Source organism: Rhinolophus ferrumequinum, chromosome 20 (genome assembly GCF_004115265.2).
Source record: "Rhinolophus ferrumequinum isolate MPI-CBG mRhiFer1 chromosome 20, mRhiFer1_v1.p, whole genome shotgun sequence".
NCBI classification, from domain to species: Eukaryota; Metazoa; Chordata; class Mammalia; order Chiroptera; family Rhinolophidae; genus Rhinolophus; species Rhinolophus ferrumequinum.
The window spans coordinates 1,508,456-1,523,343 of record NC_046303.1 but is presented as its reverse complement, the minus strand read 5'-3'; the positions used below and the strand labels follow the sequence as shown (position 1 = coordinate 1,523,343).

Sequence of the window (14,888 nt, the reverse complement as noted above, 5' to 3'; positions counted from 1 at the left end):
GTAATAAACATACCAACAAGTTGTAAACTTAACCATTAAATCAAGTGATCCTAAAAATACTTTCTAGCCACAAAGGTATCTGCCATGTCTGCTTTTAAATGGTGCAGACGAAAGCACTTTTTTCCATCCCCAGTGAGTAAAAACAATGAATTCTGAGACCAAAAAAATAACTAAACAGCTAGAGGCATTTTTTCAATAATTCTAAATAGGTCATCTCATACACTGCTGGTGAGAGTAAAAATTAGTATAACTTTCTGAAAATCAATTTAGCAATAATTCCTTTTCTAGAAACGCACCTTAGGAGACACAGAAAATATGAATTCATATAACAACTTATTTATAACAGTGAAAATCTAAAAACAGGTGAATGTTCCACAGTGGATAATATATGCTCACATAAATAACAGTACATTCATGCTCAGTCAGCCATTAAAATGAGCTGGGCCTAGAGTCAGTTAATTGCATGAGAAAAAGGTAACGACGCAGCAGTGGTATAAAGACACTGCATGTCAGGAAAATTACACAGGTATGCAAAAAATAAACTGGGAAGAGAAAACAAAAAAAATGTATGACTATCAGTATCTGAAAAGTGAAATTAACGGTGGAATTTCTTTCCTTCTTTTACTGTGTTGAATCACCCACATTCTCTAGAGGAAAGACATAATTTTTATTATGGGGAACAGCCATAAAGCAGTCTGCTCATAGGGTCTACGTATGTCCAGGTCAAGATTACGTTTGTCAGCCCTCCTTGCAGCCAGACATGAACGTGCAAGAAATAAGGTCAACAGAAAGTAGAATCTCTGGGTCATGTTGACGAGGCAAGCCCCTAACCCCGGATTTGGTTCTCTCCACATTCCATGAACTGGGATGGTGACACGGTGTAAAGAGGCTGCGTCCTTGGATGACCTTGGGGTCCAGCACAGCCCACCAATATGAATTGTTATCATGGGAGAGAAAAATATGTCTGCTCTGATCTACTGTAATTTGGGGTCTCTGTTATAGTGGCTCAACATGAGGTCTACGAAATACACACTACAAACACTCCAACTATGCTTTATATATTTTTCTGTGCAAACATTATCTTCCTAATTGTTTCTTTAATTAATTTCAATTTAAAACAATCTTACATCATTTTTGTGAGCACATAGTAGGTCTTCTAATTAAAGTGGTAGAATATGAAGTCACTTCTGTATTACATCCATAAACAGTTCAGGTGAGTGCAGATCCAAATAACAACGGATATTGATTAAGGCCTCCAAGTAATGACTGGGTAATCCTAATTATATTGTTATCAAACATACATGTTCCAAACACGAGGGACGCCCCAAATTCTGAGTCTAAAGGGCAGAGTGAGAGATTCTGATGATCTTTAGCATCAAGAATATACAAAGCCAGGAGCTTTGCCATGATGGAAGTAACCTCTGACGGTTCACTCAAACGAACGGTGACCCACATTTCCTCGGGTGTCACGCAGATGGCAACGGAGTACGGTCAGGTAACACAGAGACTTAAGGATTAATGTTGGAGTCCCTGGATCTGTGTTAGACGGGCAAGGAAGCAGCAGTCCTGGTCATTCCTGGCTAGCCTACTTTTAATTCCTCTTAGTAAATAAAGAGAGATACAGGATTCTTACCCTCACTTTCCTACCCCTAAGGAGAGGGAGGAGAGGTGAACTCAAAGGTAAGAGGAAGCTGTGAAATTCGGAGACTTCTTGGCTGAAGGTGGCTGTTTTATTTAGGTTTTTTTACAGATCATCTCTCAGCCCAATTTATTTTTTTAGCTGCCAAATTCTCTTCCCTTCCTACTTGTCTGCAGAAAAGCAGAGAAAAACACACCTTTTGCAGGACCATGCTAAAAAAAAAAAAAAAAAGTGGTACAGATGTATTATACATTTATTATAAAATGAGAATTTCGCTGCCGTTTTAGAATCACGGAATCAATCAGACTGCCCTTCTCTTCATGAATAGGGAGCCATTCAGATCTTTGTACTGTCTGAATACGGACAGATTTACGGAAATGAAGACACATCATTAACGTGAAACCAAATGAACAGGAGGACATAAAAGAGAAATTGCAGTTATATGTGTGCTTTCTGAGAACTGTCTGCAATGATTATAGATAACATGAGACTTACAAGGAGTTTTTAATGTGACACCGGTTTATCCAACCTTACAAACTGCACCTGAACACGAGGACTTAAATCTAGCGTAACGCATAGAGGAGAGTCGAGTGTCCAGAAATGGCACAGTAACAGGATCATTTTTAGCAAGAACGTCTGTGCATTGATAAAATAAAGGATTAGTCAAATTTAATTGGTTTCGATGTAAAATTTTGTTTTCTCAAAAGAAACAAAATAAAAACAAACTAATAGAAAATCAAGGGCCGCACTCTGGCTACGGACAAGGCAAGAAATTGGCAAATCCCTTCCTCAAGACAACTATAAAACTGGACAAAGAAAACAAAAACAGCTATTTCAGAATTCTGGGTGTGGACCTGAGGCCTACACCAGCCTGAGAAATGCTGCCAGTTGCCGAGCTGCTGACCTCAGGGTAAGAGGGGCGGTGACTGTAGCTGGACCAGCATGCAGCTGCCAGCAGGCCAGGGCAGGCCCTGAGGATTACCAGCTACTCTGCCACCACTAAAGGGGAGGCACTCAATTTGGACCACTGGGCAATGCCCAGACCCAGCCACACTACAGGTATAGGGGACTCTCTTAGAGCCAAAAAAGGGCCTACAGCTGCAGCACCTGGCCTGCGCTGGACTCTACTAGACCGATCATGTGTGGCTATGGCCGCATTTCATGCAGTGGAGGCCAGAGAGGCCCAAGCCAGTGGCACACTCTGTGTCAATGCGAGGCTAGCACACGCAGACCCAGGACAAAGCAAAGCTGGGCCAACTCAAAAGTGGCCTGGACTTGGGATGTCTCCCCTGTCCACACAGAGCCCTCCTTGGCTTGAAGTGGTCAAGCGCCACCTCTTGGCACCTGTCCAGGCATGGGCAGGTGACCAGCCTGTGCAAAAGCAGGGGTGACTCCTGAGAACCCAGACTTTAAACAACAAAAACACAATTTGGAAAACAAACTGAGCAGAGCCTCAGCAGTTACTCACTCAGGGGGAGAGAGTGTTCATAGATTTATCCCAGACAAAGAAACTCTAGCAAACAGACACAAATGAATAACCAAATAAACAGACTGGCAATAATAACCACCTGTGGAGAAAGGGAAGAATCAGAACCCAGAGATGCTATAATTTATTATCTAAAATGTCTAGGTTTCAACAAAAAGCTTTAAGACATGGAAAAAAACAACAAGAAAGTGTGGTGCATATTCAGGGGAAAAGCAGTCAATATAAACAGTTTCTAAGTGTCTCTAGATGTTAGGAGTTAGGGGGAAAATATCTTCAATGAAGATACTATAAATATATTCAAAGAACTAAGAGAAATCCTGTTTAAAGAATTAAAGAAAATAATGACCCATAAATGGAGATTCTGAAAGAGATGAAAATTATTTCTTAGAAAAGAAACAAGTGGAAATCTTTTAGTTCAATAGTATAAATGAAATGAAAATTACACTACTGAGCCAACAGATTTGAGATGGCAGACGAATCAGTGAACTTGAAGACAGATCAATAAAGATTATCAAATCTGAGAACAGAGAAAAACAAGATTTGAAAAGAAATGGACAGAAACTCACAGATCTGTGGGACACCATCAAGTTCCAACAAACATATACTGAAATTATAGAAAGGAGAGATCGAAAGAACTAGAAATTCAGTTGATTTAGGGTAGGACTAGCATTTCTGAAAAAGAGAGAGGAAAAAAAAACAGTGAGTCTCACATGCAGTGAAGTATTTGAATAAATTATGGCCAAAATGTCCCCACATTTATTGAAAAATATTAACCTACGTATTCAAAAAGCAGAATGAACCCCAGGCAGGATGAATAAAAGGGATCTACATCGAGACACATCAAAGGTAAACTCTTGAAAGCCAGGGAAATCTTGAGAGCAGCCAAACAAAGACAGCGCGTTGTGTAAAGGAGCATCAGCATTAGTAATGGCTGACTTCTTATCAGAAACAATGCAGGTGGAAGACAGACAACAGTCATTAGGAAAGGGTGAACTAAAACCACACTTCACTAGGATGGCTATAATCAAAAAGACAGTGTTGAAAAGGGTATGGAGAAAATACAAACTTCGTCACGTTCCTGGGAACATAACATGATAAAGCCACTTAGGAAAACATCTCTGCAGTATATTAAAGTCTTAAACACAAACTTAAACACAAACCAGCAATTTGATCCCTAAGAATCTACCCAAGAAAATAAAAACATAAATACCTATGAAGACATGTGTATGGCCATTCACAGGACATCACAATAACAGCCAACAGTGCAGACAAGCCAAAGGTCCATCAGCTGGCAGATGGACAGATAAAACGTGCTCTGGCTACACAGCAGGTACTGCCCCGGTGAAAACATGCTCACTGCAAGAGCGGTGAGTCCCAAACACCTCAGAAATGAAAGAAGCCACATGCAAAGGACTACCTACTACATAACTCCACGTGTGTGAAATCCAGAAAAGGAAAAGTTTAGAGAAAGGGAGTTGGGGGTTTTTGGATGGAGATTAACTGGAAAGAAGCACGAGAAAAACTCTGGGGGTGACGCAAATGTCCTAACCTGGATCACAGTGACAGCTGCACAGGTCTATGATTTTACTAAAAAAAACCCACACAGTTGTACATGTAAAGTGGGTAAATTATATATATCTATGTAAATTATATTACAAAACTATTAATATTCTTTAAATGGCAGTATTTAATCTGGTGGTGAAAATGCAGGAATGGTGAGCCTTAGGCTATTGGTCAGTAAATGAGTGTATGAATTAGAAAAGAGTGAGAGGAGATTGTGAGGGAAAGTCTAGGCTGGCACGACGCCACGTGTGTAGACGGCACCACCACCGCACCCCTAGCCCCTCTGCAGGGACCTGCAGAGTAGCCAGCAGCACACATTAGAGGACCTGGCACTGAGATTTAAGTGAACAGGGCCGTGCCTGTGCATTTACAGCATCCAGGACTGTTTTCACCTAAACTGACTCCCTTGTAGCCATCAGCTCAGTCTGCTGAGAGCCCCTCAGGGATCTCCCCTCAGAAGCCAGGGGCCGCCTTCACATTTACCATGTAGCCAGGAGTGTGGGGTCCACGGAGCACAGGCTGAGTGATTCACTGCCCCGGGGAAACAGTCCCTGGAGGCTCTTTGTGTCCTGACATGACTAGCTAGGAAATCCCAGACTGGAAAGCCCTGACTGCGATTTACCTGGGCCATTTCTGAGTTGTGTTTGTAGTGGGCACCTGTGAAGGAGGAGGTGACCTCTCTCCACAAACAGAGCCGGCTTGTTATTCAGGTGCGATAAAGCATGGGGTCCCCAGGTTTGCTGTCCTCGCCTGTGCGGACAGCATCGTCTGTGCCTGCTTCTGTCACTCCTGTAGAAACTGGGACCCGGGGCACCAACGCAACCTTGCCGACACTCTGTCCACTGTTCTCGCTGTGAGTACTAAGTCTCCATCTCTGACCCAGGAGTCTCGTGTCTTCTGCCAGCACCACCCACGCACCTGGCACGCCAAATTTGACAGCTTGCGAGTAAGGTAATGTCTCAGTTCCATAACAGTTTCTGACACTTAACTGACAGAGTATTTCACTTACACGCAGGGAGAAAACAAGTGTAAACTTTGAACTCTGACCTCCACTGTATCTCAGAATCTTTTATTGCCAAATCACATAGCTCCCTCTCCATGAACAGGTTTTATGAAAGCTAAGATTTGTATTGTTGTGTGGCCAAGAATGTTTTGAAGTCTAATTACAAGATTAATTCTGTGAGGAAGAAAATATGAGACCAAACTCAGAAACCTGTTAAGTTTCCTCGTCAGCTCCCTCTCCTGCTGGGATAAGAGGCCTTAGACAGAAAGGAACTGCAACGTGGCTGCAGGAAGACCCGAAGAGGGTTCTAGCTCTCCAATAAGCAAAGGCGTGTCCGTGGCAGACACTGGGTTCAGATCCCAGCTCTGCCACCTGCAGGCCGTGTGGCTCTGTCATGTGGCTTCATTTCTCTCCGTGTCAGTTTCCGAACTACATCATGGAGAGGAACGATTTCATCACCGTGCCTGTGTTGCCATAGGGATGAAGGATCACGTGGCAGCCCGGCGCCCAGCCTGTGCTCCCCAGCCTTGCCCTGGGCAGGGCCACAAGAGGCGGTGGCTCACCTGTGGGATGTCAGCACCACGGCACAGCCTTCCCGAACCTCCTTCATTATAGCTTCCCACAGGAACCGCTTAGAGCAGGGGTCCATCCCTGAGCTGGGCTCATCCTGGAGGAGAGAAAACACACAGTGATGGACAGCAGAACACATATCAGGCAGACACCTGCCGTGAGAGCGCCTGGCCCAGAAGATGTCCCTGCTCTGGCCACTGCCACGCCCTGGGCTCAATGAGGCCAGGGGCACCTCCACCCCAGCTGGGCTCTCCTTGGTGACCCAGTTACTTAGTGCCACCCTGATGTTTTCAAAACACATCCTCAACCTCTATAAAATTTCAGGATGATGGCAGAAAAAGGCTTCATTTATATCACATCAAATAAAGTGAAATTTCTTGGAACCTGAAGCTTTCTCCTTCAATAAACACCAACACACTTCTTGTATGAACCATTTTTTAGAGAAATGCTTTTAGACTGTCTGATGCATTTCTGTGCTTTTTGAAGTCAGGGAGCTCTAAACACATTTTTCTTAAGAGCTTAGAGTCACCAACTTCCCCAAAGAAAGAAATAGGAGGGAAGCGAACAAAAAACGGCACTAAGCAGGGAAACAGACACCTGGTCTTTTCCGTAAGTTAAGTGATGGGTGTGCATGGTCACAAGTGCGTACCTAGGAGTGTGACGTGCTCTGTCGTCAGAGGTGGTGCATTTTCCTGCCCCCACGTAAATGTCCCTGTGACAGTCACTTGTCCTCTGTCTGGGGAGAACTCCCAAGGCCCTCAGGGCGTGTCTCAGACCACGTGCTCTGGACACACACCACCACAGTCACTAACGCTCACTGTGACCATATGAGCGTGCAGTGTTTCACGGACCGCTTCAAGGACCCCGGTGGACGGACCCAACATTCAGGAGCATTTTCAGACGAGGAGGAGCCACGCACACATGTGCGAGGCTGGACCCCGCTGTCACCACCCTGATTGCCAGGGCCAAGTCCTGGGCAGCCAAGGGCGGCGAGGGGCTGCCAGGCACGGGGCTGGGCGCAGGGAAACGCCGTGAAGGTGACTGACAGCCATGTCTGTGACCTCTGCAGCGCAAGCTGCCTCCTCTCACAAGGAAAACGGAGTTTGCAAGCTGCAGAATTCTGCAAGTGTGTTTATTCTCAGATTTCAGAATGTGGAATTGTACAAAAATCCTTGATTTTGGATCTTGGAAAAAGCACCCTTAGAGCAGGTAAAGGGAGGATCAGGTCAGATTCCAGAAGACAAGCCCTAAACGATGGGGCCACCTTCCATCGTAAGCCTCCTGGGCCCCATTTAACTCCCCCACTGCAGTGCTGTTCCCACTTAGTGAACGAAGCAGAGAACCAAAGAACTTACTTGTTCCCACTCTTTTCAGTACCCCCCCCCAGGCCTCCCCACAAGCACAAAGCCCTGGGATGCACTCTAGTGACTGTAAGCCAGTCTACGGAGCTCAAACAGTGTCTTTAGTTCACCGTTTGAACGATGACTTTTAGCTAGTTTTGAAATGCAAGACAATTGGCTCTATTTCTTGCCAGTGACCACCTACAATTACTCTTCACACTGCCAAACTGGATTCACTGCAGTCCCCACGGGGACCACAGGCACCTGTCCCCACTGAGGGCCCTCCCCACCCCGCACACCCATTCTGCAGCCTGACACCCACCCTCAGGATTCATGGCCAACAGTGTTACTACAGCTGTGACAATCATCTATCTGCAGGTAGAAAAAGGCTCAAAGCAACATGTGGAGGCCACGCACAGGTTGGTTTTCAGATTACAGGTGAATTCTGATATTTTTTAAAGTACTGTTTGTAATGTTAAATTTTTATTGACTCTTCCATTTGATAAATAAAAGCTGACTATAGAAAACTAAACCTTTTCTTTCTGTAAAATCCCACTGACATTTTAGGTTGTGTTTGGGAAATGTAGCCTCAGGGCAAAAGAAAATATTGTTTCAGAGAACCAACACTGCAGACTGAATTTCCTCCCTGGAGGAACACTGATGGGTTAATGCATCTTGTTTGAAGGCAGAGCGTCACCCACATCTCGCCGCTCACCAGCAAAAGGAGGTCAGGCCCCCCCAGCAGGGCCAGGGCTGCAGACAGCTTCCGCTTGGTCCCCCCGCTGTAGGTGGCCACCGGCTTGTCCACATGGGCTTCGAGGTGGAGGCGCCTCACCAGGTCCCCAGCAACCTGGAAGAGAGGAGCTGTCTGTGAGCGCAACCCACTGGCCGAGGGCGTACCCGGAGCCCTGCCCGCCCCCCACACACAATCCCTTCAGGACATGGGGTAACTGAGCATGAATGGAAGGCCCACCACTCTAAGCTGGGCTTTCTGTGCCAGTGAGCCGTCAGAGTGACAGCCAGGACTCTCCTGTCTGGAGCCCGGGTAGGGGACAGACAAATGCGTGTCCACACTGAGGTGAGCAGGGCAGGCTGGCCACAGTGCAGCCGGGGCATAAAACCAGAGAGAGGGTGCTTCAGGGGAGCAGAGAAGTGTGGGGGTTCAGGGTTCTACAGGAGAGAAAGACTCCCTTCCCCCCGAGAGGTGCCTGAGTTGGTCCACTCAGAGTTTGGTTCCTACAGCACCCGGGTTGGGGTGAGAAGACCGGCTGTCTCTCATTTATAGCTGCTGGGGATACAGGACAGTGACTGCACGTCAGCACACAGCACCTCAGCCCCAGGACAGCTCTGACGCCCAAGCACGTCGCATGTCCACGGCTTCTTTTCCCTCCAACACCTTTCATCGTTTCCCACGGGAACCCCCGCTCACTTCCTTCTCTCTCCTCAGCAGAAGCAACTGTGCCATACACAGGGCCTGGGTGTCTATGCAGCCCTCGTACTCAGCGCCTGTCATTCGCGTCCTGCTGCCGTTAGGTCAGCTCCTGCTTCTGTCTCTGGACTGGGCTGGTCGTCTGGGGCCTCATCATGCAACAACTTTGTTTGCAGCTCAGCGTAACTTAAAATTCTAGAAACCATTTTCTCTGACTCTTTTGACCATAGAGATACTAATGGAGAATTGTTTTTTAGATATTGTCCTTTGATCAAACTAGTCAAGGTCGTATCTTACTTCAAATTTAGCAGAAGGACAAACTCCAAGAAAATGGGCTAATAACTGCATGTCCTAAATAACTAAATAAAACATAGCATTAAACTAGTGCATATAAATATTATAGATAAATGAATAAAAGTTGAAATAATAACAATAACAGTGACAATGATGAAATAGAAAGAACTTCTAAAAATATTAGGATCATATTTAAGTTTCCAATGAAAACTCTCAACATAAACCTTTCTGTCGCTTTAGTTGTGCAGCCTCAGGATAACAGACAGAGTGAAGAAGCTGAAGGATGGATCTGTTCTCAAGTCACGTACGTCCAGGAAACGCACAGGTCAAGCCCCCAAGCCGTGAAGCCAGAGCTGGGTCCCTTGCTGCCTGCTGGGGAACCCACCCTGCGGTCAGCAGTGTGTCCTTACTGGAAACACCACACTGCCCACTCCCAGACGGCTTTATATGAACCATTCTCCTCATGGCTCCATTCTATCCAGTTGTTTCAATTAACATGCACTGAACAAAAATGTACTGAAATAAATTAGAAAATTGTTCAAACAAACATTCGCTTCAAAACAAGTAAAGGAACAAAAGTATTAATGGCAGTGCCGCGTGACAGATGGAGACACAGCACTGGCATCGCGACAATTAGAGAGATGACAGGCTGTGGCCATTGTTTTCCGGACGGCCTTCCGGAAGTGTGAGAGCCGTCCACGGTGCACAGGCCCCTGGGCGATGAGAGGAGGGGGCCAGGGAGGTTTCTGGAAGAAACTCGACAGACTCTCAGGAGGCTTACACTTCCTGGAAGGGCCAGTGCCAGTAGCGGTGGGGCCAGCAAAAGTGATACAGTGGGAAAATGACATCTGTCCATAAAAATTACCAAAAAATTACTGAAAATAGAATGTGTGTGTATTGGAAAGAAATGTTTATTTCACTGCCATCCACCTTATTCAAAGACTGGTAATATGTAAATGAAAGCCGATACACAGAAAAATGACCTAAAATGATCACTGAAGTACCAGCTGCTGCCGGAAGGCCTTCAGGATAAGAAGAGAACTTGGGAATAAACCTGCCAAGTTATTATAGCTTTACTTATGAAACCAGGAAGCATATACCCAATGTTTTCCCAATTTCACAACAGGTTAAATGGTGCAGCCTGCCAATCTTGGACTGGTTACCTACAGGAAAGAGCTCAGAATACACAGGAACAAATCTATTGGTTTTATCTAAGGCTGTCTGAATGTCATGTTTTCAGAAAGTAACCGAAAATGGTCAGATAACAAGTATTTTGTTGGTCTTTCCTGCACTCAGGACTCCTGTCAAAATAATGGCAAACCAATTATGATTGGAAAAATACTGTCCAGACCCCAAAATGGAGACCTCTCTCTGCTTTTAGATATTTTAATGGAACCTCTCTCTGCTTTTAGGTATTCTTCTCCCATAAAGTTCTAGAAATTATACTACACTTACACTTAAGGCCAGAGTCTGGGACCACTCATCTTTCTGTGCCCAGGGTTTAATCATCTCTACACAGAACAGACCTTCCTAAATTTTGTTTCAACCAAAATAAGTGGTGCAGAGACTCATATATACATCTGCTTGATTCTAAAGCCAAAATGTTTCCACTAGCACATGTGATGGCCACATGAAAATTTTCCATGAGATTGAAGATCAAAATGAGGTGTTAGGTAGGAAAAAGGAGCCCAAAATTTAAGACAGAAATGTCCCTCTTATGACCCTCCCTCTGACTGTTTCCTCCTGACACCCGTTCCTCCTTTCTCAAAGCTTCTAGCTCCTTCTAACAAAAGTGACAGGACGAAAAGTTGAGGATAAAAGTCCCGTCTGCACAGGAGACAGAAGGGGCAGGACGCAGCCAGGTTCCTGGCAGGTGCTGAGGGGTCCCCCTTCCCAAACCAGAGGAAACCAAATGCAGACGTCCCAGGCCCCACCCCACGGGCAGCGCAGTGTGGTGACTCTGGTAGGACAGTATGAAGCTACCTTATACGCGTTTCCGGTGCTCCAGGACACATCGTCCTGTGTGCTAAGTCATTTGGTTATAACATAATATAATTTTTTTACCAGGTTAATGAATTCAGGCTCAAATATGGACACTGTACAAAAGTACATAGTGGGGATAATGGGGGAAAACTGAAATCCTTACATCAACTGCGCAAGCTTCAATTCAAGGTGAATGAAGAAAGGCATCTTTTTCTTATGTAATCAAAGGGTGGGGGAAGGAGCCACAGGACCACACGCAGAAATGAGCACAGGCCAGCTGGGACCTGGAGCGCAGACGGCCCAGTCCACGGCGGGGCCTCTCAGGGTCGGAGGAGGTGCGGCCAGCTCGCGGGGCCTCCGCTAGAATCCGAGGGGACACCGGTGGCTGCCCTGGCACAATGAAAGCAGACAGCAGCCTGGAGAAGAGAGCTAGTATGGGCAGCAGACACGCCAGGAAATCCCAGGTGTGTCTACGCGGCCTGAGGGCCGGAGGTGAGGTGCACAGCTGGGGCCCGACGCCAGCCCTGAGGAAGGGGCGGAGGAGCTCCCGGCAGACGGGCCCCGCCATAACCCCCGCCATCCCCACTTCTTTGGCCACCAAAGGGACATGGAAAAGAAGACTGAGCCGTCTGACCAGCTGTGGCCTGAACCTACCAAGCACCACTCAGAACATGGATCTGGAGAGCTTTGTGCGACTTCCAAACCAGACCCAGCACATCTCAGGCCTGGGACCCGGGAGGCCCCCTGTCCCACCTGGGCCTCAGCTCCCCATTCGTCAGGCGGGTAATAAGCATCCCTCAGGTGAAACTCAGAATGGTACCTGGCCCAGAATGACAACTGAAACGCTGCCTGGAACTGTCGTCTTCTGGAATTTTGTAATCATCCTGTGATCTCCAATGCTAAGCACATTAGAATGATTGGCCTATTTCAAATACTCCATATTTCAATATTTCTAAGATTTACAGGAGAGGCTCTGCCAGGAGGGAGCCAACGTCTCTGGAAACACGTGCTGAAATGTTAGAGGCCTCTGAGCAATCCTGTCTGTCAAATCAGTTGCAGTTTCTAGAAAGAAATGAAGCCAGTTCCTAATTGGCAACCATTAAAATCACTTTTCTCAGTGAAGGATGTGGAAAAGCGAGCCTGTAAGACAGCTGTGTATCTGCGGCCATCGCAGTGGCTGGCAGGCAGCGCCAAGCCTCAGTGTATTAGCAAGAACTGTTTCAAAGGGTGCATTGTCCCAGGATGAGAAAGGGGCCAGCTCACGGTGCCGCCAAGCATCCACCTCTTTAATCAGAAACTAACAGAGGGAGCTGACAAAGATAAACACCTGTTAAAGGCTGAGCCCCGATCAGCTGGATTTCAATAGCTGCTTCACTGCAGTGAGCAGGGCTCCCGGGAGCCGACGGCTGTCTTTTCATTAAGATGGAAGGTGGCGGAGGGAGCAGGACCCCTCTGGGGATGTGGGGAGAGTCTGCCCTCGTCTCACTCAGAGCTGCGGAGCATAAATGAGAAAGGGGGCCGGGAGCATCCCACAACAGCACAGAGAATGAGTTTCTGTGGAGTGGTGAAGGCGACGGCTGCCGGCTTTGTCTCCTCTGAAACCTGGGACGCTCCATCCCCTGCAGAATCTCACTGAAAAGGCATCACTAAGCCTCTTTGTCGGCCCCTTGTTCAGAATCCAAACTTGCAAAGTAGAGAGCGCCCCAGGCTCTCAGCGGTGAGGTGCAGAAAAGGTAAAACTATGCCTTAAGCACCTGCCATTCTGGTGTCTGCCCATGTGGAACGTCCCATGAGCTGTCAGTCAAAGCTGTCAACTCTGCTTGTCTGACCACCGCTCAGCGCAGGAGAATAGCAGCTGCGTCTTGCCCTCTCACTGCTGCACCCGCCCCAGACAGGGATGAGGGGAAATCTGCAGCTTCCGGCCTCCTGTGCCCCCCCCAGGAAGAGCCCGGCAGGCAGTTGTCAGGAAGAAGGTTGTCCTTTCCAACCTATCTCCAAACCCCTCACCTAGTCTGACCCTCCTCTGCCCGCCCAGGGGATACAAAGTCTATGACGTCTGTCCCTAAATACAAAGCATCAGGCCAGCGATGTGAAAGGCACTGGGAGGAAACGAGTGGGAAGGAAACAAAGGGGCAAACCATGCCACACCTCATCTCCTACTACATGACTTCCTCACAAAGACCTGTTTAAAATACATCATGTAAATACAACAGAAACACATTTCAGCAGAATCATCATAGTGAGAGCCTCGTCCAGGTGCATTTATCAGACAGTGTGGTTCCTTCTTGTGGGTTCAGACAGCCTGTTGGCATTCCTGGGGGTGGGGACCTTTTTCTGGAGAAGCCGCGGCCTCACCTGAGGGATGCGTGGCTTTGGAATCCCGCGCAGGCAGCAGTAATAACGCAGGTGCTCCCACCCAGTCAGGAATTGGTCCAGTGCGTCCTGCTGTGGACAGTAGCCGACACGGAGCCCTACCAGGCCAGCGGAAGACAGAGCCACGTCCTCTCTGCAAAGAGAAGAGGCAGCACAGTCTGCAAAATTCAGCTTCTCAGACAATATCTCCCATTTCTCCAACCTGGCCCATCACTAAGAGGTTTGCTGCAGCTTGTCTAATGCAATTAACTAACTTGGCATACATGGGTTCAATGAACGTGGAGCCACCCAATTGTCTAATGAAACAGGCTTGACTCTGAGGCCATGGTCGCCTTATGTGTTAAAGGAAAACATAAGCACAGAGCTTTGTAGCTGGCACACGGCTCACTCAATGAACGGCTCTCACAGCTGCCAGGTATGTGCCCACCTAAACAATTTACATGGGCACCTAGTGAGTCCATGACTGAACTATCACACAGTGTCAGATTTAACAGTAAGATTTTTGTTATAACAATTATGTGTAATCTGTCATTGAACATATGGAAAATAGAGAGATAAAAAGGACATTTTCTGGTCTCAGCCCTCAGTGATTTCTGCCATTAATTTTTGGATTACTCTACGTGAGTGTGGAGTGTGGATACAAAATGGCATCTACTTAAAGAGAATAAAAACCTCTTGTTCCTAATTTTAACATGAATACATACTCAGAAAATTGTAAAATATCAAATGTGGCCACATTTAACATTGGATTGTCTTCTCATTGATGTGTTTCTATGCGTTTTTACCTAGATAAAACTGTATGGGTTGTAAAGACTTTTGAGAACATTTCAGAAAGGAAAGTTCCTATTTCCTAAATGGAAAATAATGTAAAGAAAGAGACAGCTGTACTATCTATATCCAACAAGAAAACTGATTTCAACACAACAACCTACCATTCTCCTTAAAAAATTAGCTAACAGTATAGCAATCCTAAGGAAGAAAATGAAATTAGAACAGAAATTAATGAAAAAGAAAATAGGAAAAAACAATAGAGGAAGTCAACAAAACTAAAAGTTGGTTTACTGACAAAAATCTACAATCCTCTCGCAAGACTTGTCAAGAAAAAGGAGAGACGATTCAAATAACTAATACCAAGAATAAAAGAGGGAACCTTACTTCCAACCTTACAGAAACAAAAAGGTTTAAAAGGAACACAACAAATAACTGTA

At 46.2% G+C, this 14,888-nt stretch overlaps 1 protein-coding gene across 1 annotated transcript in view; it reads right to left on the bottom strand.

Annotated features, from left to right (window-relative positions):
* ABCA13 (ATP binding cassette subfamily A member 13) overlaps positions 1 to 14,888 on the bottom strand; it is a 241,923-nt gene that overhangs the window by 11,193 nt on the left and 215,842 nt on the right. Inside the window, exons 52-54 of the mRNA XM_033088866.1 lie at positions 13,663 to 13,813; positions 8,317 to 8,451; positions 6,255 to 6,358 (exon numbers count right to left, since the gene is read on the bottom strand). Coding sequence (XP_032944757.1) covers positions 6,255 to 6,358; positions 8,317 to 8,451; positions 13,663 to 13,813 — 390 coding nt within the window. The remainder of the gene's footprint in view (positions 1 to 6,254; positions 6,359 to 8,316; positions 8,452 to 13,662; positions 13,814 to 14,888) is intronic.